This window comes from Callithrix jacchus, chromosome 6 (genome assembly GCF_049354715.1).
Source record: "Callithrix jacchus isolate 240 chromosome 6, calJac240_pri, whole genome shotgun sequence".
Lineage (NCBI taxonomy): Eukaryota > Metazoa > Chordata > Mammalia > Primates > Cebidae > Callithrix > Callithrix jacchus.
Genome location: NC_133507.1, coordinates 152842026 through 152849125, shown reverse-complemented (window position 1 = coordinate 152849125; position 7100 = coordinate 152842026). Strand labels below are relative to the sequence as shown.

The 7100-nt window shown below is 62.6% G+C and overlaps 1 protein-coding gene across 1 annotated transcript; it reads right to left on the bottom strand.

The window, feature by feature from the left end:
- B3GNT7 (UDP-GlcNAc:betaGal beta-1,3-N-acetylglucosaminyltransferase 7) lies at positions 1 to 4876 on the bottom strand. The gene is made up of 2 exons (XM_035306034.3): positions 4768 to 4876; positions 1 to 2316 (listed from the first exon to the last, which is right to left on the bottom strand). Exons 1-2 carry the CDS (start codon positions 4776 to 4778, stop codon positions 1122 to 1124), a joined length of 1206 nt encoding a protein of 401 aa, XP_035161925.3. The 5' UTR covers positions 4779 to 4876; the 3' UTR covers positions 1 to 1121.
- Positions 4877 to 7100: the final 2224 nt, after the last annotated feature.

Sequence of the window (7100 nt, the reverse complement as noted above, 5' to 3'; positions counted from 1 at the left end):
AAAAAAAAAGGCCCATTTTATTGAGAAAATAGTAGATCCCACCATCTTTCCTAGGTGACCCCTGCTGAGGTAGGAGGTGGCAACGTTCTGCACCCACCCCACGGCTGAGCCACCCTGCACAGGGCAGACGCTGGTCCACCAGGCCCTGCAGAAGCAGGGTGCGGGGTGGGGTAGGGCTCTGGAGGGGGCTGTGAGGGGCCTGGGGGTGCTGGGGACAGGCAGCTGGAATGAGGGAAGGGAAGGAGGAGGGCCAGGGAGGACAACCCCCTCCTGAAGCCTGGAGCCTTCTCCCTCCACATTCTTCATAAATAAGACTTCACAGTAATAGAGGAATGTCCACTTCCAGGGCCAAAGCGGCTGCTCTCCGGCCAGGGAGCCAGGCCTGGGGGGTGGGGACTGTGGGAGGGACTCGCCTTGGGCTGGGGTCAGCAGCACTGGGGTTTCGGGGGGCCAGGAGCGCTGCTCTTCTGCCCTGTTATGGGGTGGGGTGGGAGGTTCTGAGGGGCACTGAGGTAGTCAGAGCGGTTGCCCCTCTAGGTGTTACAGGACACAGCCAGGAGCAGGGGCGCTGGAGCCGAGGCCCCAGACGGGAGACAGCCCGGCTGCAGGCAGGCCTGGGGCTGCAGAGAGCCTGCTGGGAGACCAGCGCGTGGACTGGGGGGGTGCCTGTGAGCCTGCACAGAGTCAGGTTTCTCCTGCCAGGCCTGCCTGGCCCCTAGGGAGACTGAGGCATTTCGCAGAAGACGCTTCCCTGTGAAGATGAGGGGCGGCCACAGACTCATCAGGCCAACCCTAGCCCAGGTACCTGCGCACAGAGTGCCTCCAGAGATCGCCAGGACCTCCCACCAGGTTTGAGGGGCCAGCCATGGACCAGGTCACTCCTCAGAGAGGGCCTCCAGACTGGGCAGGTCCAGCCGTTCCTGGGCCTGTTTCCTGGAATTATCCACACAGGGAGGTCCCCCTCTGGCTACCTGCACCCCAGCACACCCAGTGGCACGGAGGCCTCCACCCTCCACCTCCCCTTGGGGACCAACGGCTAGGCCCGGGCACTACCATTCCAGCCCGATATGATGGGGGCTCAGGAGCACGTGCCCTGGCCTGTCCTGGTGGCCCAGCTGGGGTCAGAGCACCTGGAGCTTGCGGGAGCAGGTGAGGTTGCTATGCACCAGCCCCCACATGGCCAGCAGCTCAGGGGGCAGCAGCTTGTGGACCACCAGCATGGCACGGAAGAAGCACGGCTCCTTGTTCATGCGGCTGTTGCGGTTCCGAGAGATGCCGAAAGTCTTGAAGCCCTCGTGGGCTGTGGGCTGAACGCCCAGCACCTCCAGGCACATGCCCAGGAAGACGTCGTCGATGGGGTAGAGCTCCAGGGTATCACAGGCGTGGTGCAGGCGCCGGGCCAGGCTGCCGGCCATGAGGAAGCCACCGCCACCTGCATACGGCGGGTAGCTGGCCTTGCTGTACAGGGCCCCCGGGATGTAGTATTTGTTGTCTTTCCTGCGGATGGGCCGAGCGTGCTGCAGGACGTCACCCACGAACAGGTTTTCCTGTGGCTGCCGGTCAGCCAGAAATTCTAGCAGGTTGGTGGGGTTGACGAAGACGTCATCGTCGCCTTTGAAGATGAAGGGGACGTGGGGGCAGTAGATGTCCAGCCACTTGAGGAAGTGGATCTCCTTGAGGGTCAGGTTGAAGAAGGTGTCGAGAAAGTCCCACTGCAGGATGTCGCTGTAGAGGCGGTCCTCATAGGCCAGCAGCTGCTGGTAGTGTACACGCTCTTCCTGCTTGGAGGCCGTGCCCAGCAGGAAGAGGGTGCGCACGGCGCCCCGGCCCCCGCCCGCTGACTCCCACTCGCGGCCCCAGGTCTGGCGGATGGCCTCCCGGCGGTCATGCTGCGTGATGACCGACTTGATGACCACCAGCAGGTAGACATCGCCCCTGCACTTCTCTGGGTGGTTCAGCAGCATGGGGAAGTAGCGGCAGTGGCGGTAGAAGAGAAACTGCCGGAACTGCGGCTCTAGGCCCTGGAACCAGGCCTGGTGGGTCAGGTTGATGTTGGCTGAGCAGTTAGTGGTGGTCACATCCCAGGCCTGGGGCCCCTGAGAGGCCACGGTCATGGGCATGGCCACATCCTTTGGGTTCTTCCAGAAGTTGTTGGAGTTCACCAGCGGTCCGTTTGGCTTCTGGGCCCTCTGTGGCTCCAGGGTGGGTGGCGGAGGCTCCTGCAGAAACTGACCAGGGGTAAGACTGCGCTGGAACACGGTCACGGCCACGAGCAGGGCCAGGGCCAGGCAGAGACTCCGGTAGATGGTTTTCTTCCTGTGGTGAGAGTGGACAGTACAGAGGACTGAGAAAACATGAGCCCACAACTCTGCCGGTGCCCCCCCTTGGGAGGCTGGGTAGCCCCAGATGGGCAAGTGGACCTGGGCACAGACTCAGTCCCGGAGCCCCTGAGTGGTCAGAGGAGGGTCCCGCCTCCTCTCCCACTCTGCCTTCTCCCTCTCCCTCTCCCACCCTGCCCTCTCCTCAAGGAGCACTGTGGAATCAGGCCCTGCCACTTACAAGCTGAATGAGTGATTTACAACCTCTCTGAGCCACAATTTCTTCTTCCCCAAACGGGGCTAAAACACAGGATTGCACTTTGGGAGGCCGAGGCGGGTGGATCACGAGGTCAACAGATCGAGACCATCCTGGTCAACATAGTGAAACCCCGTCTCTACTAAGAATTACAAAAAATTAGCTGGGCACGGTGGCGCGTGCCTGTAATCCCGGCTACTCAGGAGGCTGAGGCAGGAGAATTGCCTGAACCCAGGGGGCGGAGGTTGCGGTGAGCCGAGATTGCGCCATTGCACTCCAGCCTGGGTAACAAGAGTGAAACTCCGTCTCAAAAAAAAAAAAAAACCACAGGATTGGAGTGCTATATAAAGTACCAGGGAGCGGGTGTGCAGTTGGGGGAATGCTGTCACCTTACCAGGAGAGGCTAGGGTGGAGACCTCTGCCCTGTTCCCCACCCCTGGAGCCCCAATAGCTTTCTTTTTTTCTTTTTTTATGAGACAGAGTCTCGATATATTGCCAGGCCGGAGTGCGGTGGCGCAATCTCAGCTCACTGCAACCTCTACCTCCCAGGTTTGAGTGATTATCCTGCCTCAGCCTTCCAAGTAGCTGGAACTACAAGCGTGCACCCCCAAGCCCAGCTAATTTTTTGTATTTTTGGTAGAGACAGGGTTAGCCAGGATGGTCTCGATCTCTTGACCTCGTGATCGCCCGCCCTGGCCTCCCAAAGTGCTGGAATTACAGGCATGAGCCACCACACTCAGCCCCCAATGGCTTTCATTTCCCTGTGCAACCCCCATGGCAGGAGCATCGGTATCATCAGGTGACTCGGAGCCAGGGTCATTGGGAGGGCAACCCTCTCTGACCCTCTGTGTCGCCTGGTAGGTCCATTACATGTGGGGCACACTGGAGCTTGGGACCTGAGGAAGACTGGCCCTCCTCCCCCTTCTTAGAGAAGGGGGTCCTTCTGACCCAACAGAGAGCAGCCCTGATGGTTGAGGGAGGCCCGGGATGCAGTGGGCACCTGTAGCATGGCACTGCCCTGTACCCCCCTTAACATCCCCAGCTCACAACACCCCATTAGAACACATGAGGCCCTAGCTCTACTCCCCTTCTCTGTGCTCCCCGCTCCCCCGTGTCCCCCGCTACACCTCTGGGGTTCCTTCCACCTCGAAGGGACACTTCTGCAGTCCCAGCCCTTGAGGGAACCTCCTTGCCAAGAGACCCCCCTGCCACACCCATTTCAGAATCAGAAATTAGAGCTCTCTGCCAGGAGTGCTGTTGGTCTCAAGCCCTGGGGCCTGCGGCCCTGGCCTGAAGGACCCCTCTCCTCGTTTCACCCTCCGGCGGCTGCCAGGACGCGTGTCCGAGCCTCCCCAGTGAAGACCTGGGGGCTGAGAGCTCCACGGACAGCAGAGTGCCCTTCCAGGGCCGGCCTCGCAGAGAGATGGCGCTGACCTCCAAGGGGGAGGAGCAGGGTGGCAGGAGAGACAGGGAGCCCATGGAGATGCCTGGGGTGGTCTGAGGGCACCCAGGGTGAATGCAGGCTGAGCCCTACAGAGAGACATTTTTCCCATAGGGTGCCCAGGTTGCTGGGGCCTGTGGTTGGAGGAAGACAGGGTAACCTCAGGTACTGGCTGGGGGGTGTGACTCAAGATACAACTTTCCGGGGAGGGGAGCGGAGGGCTCCGGACCCGGCCCTGCCAGCCCTAGGGGTTCCAGAGAAGCGGCCCACCGAGGCTGGGACGGGGGCGAGACCCTGGGCTGCTGGCGCTCCACCTGCCGGGTCCGCTCCATCCGCAGGGAAAGCCCGGGAGGGGCGGAGAGGGGCTGGGCGGGCGGCAGCGGAGCTCCCGCGGAAGGAAGCCCAGAGCGGGGGAGGGTGGTCCGGGAGCAGGGGGCCCTCGAGAGTCTGGAAGGGCGAGGGGACCCGGCTGCCGACGAGACCTGGGGTCCCAGCCGCCGGGGTCCTGGAGCTGAGCGTGGCGCCACGAGACCCCCCGCCGCCCCGCACGGGTCCGGGGCCGCGCACCGCGGACATCTCCCGCCGCCGCCGCCGCGCCAGCCCGTCCGCCCCCGGGAAACTGAGGCCGACGCGGCGCGCCCGGGGGCATCTCCCATCCCGGGAGTCCCGGCGCCCGTCTGCAGCCGCGGAGGAGGGGGAGCCCCGGGCCCGCACCCCCACCCCGGCCCCCGACGGCCCCGCGCCCCACTCACCACAGCGACATGGCGGCCCGGGCCGGGGCGGCGGAGGGGCGCGCGGCTCGCAGCTCTGGGCGCCGCGGCTCCGGCCGGCAGGACGGCGGGCGGGCGGACGGGGACGGAGGCCGGGCTGCGCCCCCGCCGCGACTTTCCTTTTCCCGGCCGCGGGAGGAGGGGCCGGCAGGGGCGGCGGCCCAGGTGCCTTAACCCCTTCGGCGCTCCGAGCCCGCCCCGCCGCCGCCTGTCCCGGTTCCTCCGAGACGGGCTCCCAGGCTCCCCAAGCGCGCCATGCATGCTGTGCACAGCCGAGGCGGGGCTTCGGAGCCCACGGGGGTCACCTTCACCCCCCGGGACGCCTGTTCCCGGCGGAGCCTCCCGGGGGAGTCGCCGGCCCCTCCTGGTCTTGTGGGAAACCTGAACACCCTGGTCCCCTCCAAGACCTTGGGGCGCCCCAAGGCCCAGCCATTTCCCTCTGGTCCCATTCAGACTTGTCTTTGGGGTCAGAGGCAGGCAGGGGGTCCTTTTCTACCTCTGCTACCTTCTGCCCCCGCGCCTTTCCCGGGCCCAGGCAGACCCCTTGCCCAGCTGTTGGGCTACCCAGGATCGGGAGCAGAGCCAGCCACTAGGGGAGGAGGTCGGATGAGCCTGTGGCTCTGGAGGCCTTCTCCGTGCTCCCCGCTCCCCCGTGTCCCCTTCTCCACCTCTGGGGGCTCCCCACCACCAAGGGAAGGCCTGTTGGCCCAGCCTGTTGCCTTAGCCCTATCTCCTTTCTTTTTTCACCTATCACTCAAAACTCTTTTTGTCCTCAAGCCTTTATTAGTCTGCTTGTGCACACCAGGCCTAGATGCTCTGGGGGTAGGGGACTCCGGTGTGGGGCGCGGGGAGGTTAAGACGCCTCACCCTGGCCTTGAGGGCTTAGGATCCAGCTGGGGACTCCTAGCCTCCCTGTGTGCTGGGTAGGAAAGTAGCTCCTTGTCACTGCTGTCCCCGGGGGGAAAAAAGGTTTAGGACGGGCTCAACGCCAGCCTTCAGGCCAGGCACGCCTCCTGGACGTGCTTACTAACTCTGGGCTCGCTGCTCTCCTAGCTGGCTGGGAGTTCCCCTCTGCAGCCCCATCTCCTTCCCTGTAAGGTGGGAATAATGGTGCATGCCTCCAGGACTCAGTGAACCAGTCATGCATTAGCCCAGAACCAGGCTTGGCATATTGCAGCTGCCCAGTAGACATCAGCTGTTAGGGTTGGACCGCGAAGAGCTTCCATTTCAATTCTATGGGCATTTTAGAGATCCTGCTGGATGCTAAGCACGGATCCTCAACTCAGAACAAGACCAGAACAACCTCAATAACGGCAGGACCAGCGATGGTTCTCCCTGCTGGAGGATTCCGGAAGTCACCTGGCTGGACCGAGAAGCCCCCCTCCGTGTTCTCTGTGCAGGCTACTCCTGCTCTGGGACTTTTGGCGGGCCATTACAAAGGGCACCGGCAGCAGCATTCCTCTGGAATTCTGCCTGAAAGGCCCTTTACATTCCCTAATTGGCACTTATAACATTCCAGAACATTCTATCGTGTCTTAAGTTTTTCCTCCCCCTCCAAGGTGCCCTTGAACTTTAAGGATGGGGTACCAAGCACTTTGCTGCACTGCCCAGGCTTCCGGGTTCCCCACCTCACCCTGCAAGTGTGGCCTGGCTTCCCTGGCTCCACACAGGGGCTCTGCTGAGAGCTGTCGGCTCGGCCTCAGCACTGACCTCTCTCTCACCTGGTGCTGTGGGGTCTCCTCCTGCTGAGGGGTGGACACAGCTGTCCCTGGGAAGGGGTTTTGAGCCCATGTTTGGGGATGGTAGGCATGGGGGTTGGGTCAGAGTCTTGCACTTCCTTGCTGTCACTGGGGGCAGGTGGCTTATCCCCTTGAGACCTCAATTTCCTGCCAGCTCAGGGCCTTTTGAGATGACGCCAGTGAAGCAGACACAGGCGTCCCCTACGTGACGAGCTTGGTGACAGGCTGGCTACGGTTAGTGTTATCACTGATGTCCAGCCTACCCTACAAGGCCCCAGAAGCACAGGAGGTGGGAGCAGAGGGAGCTGCCCAAGGTCGGCTGAGTGTTTGCCGGTGGAATCGGGTCAACTGAGACAGGCGGTTTGATTTGGAATAATTTGATCTGAGCCTAGGCTGAACTCAGAGAGGGGAAATGAATGACAATTACACGAGAGTCCCTGATGGTGGGGTGAGAACAGGGAGTGTGGGAGCCAGGCTAGGCTCCTGTTACTCCAGCACACGCTTCCCCTTATGGGCCGCACGGTGGTCTCCCCACTGCCAAGCCGGCCAGTTCCACCTGCCCCAGCAGATTCCTGT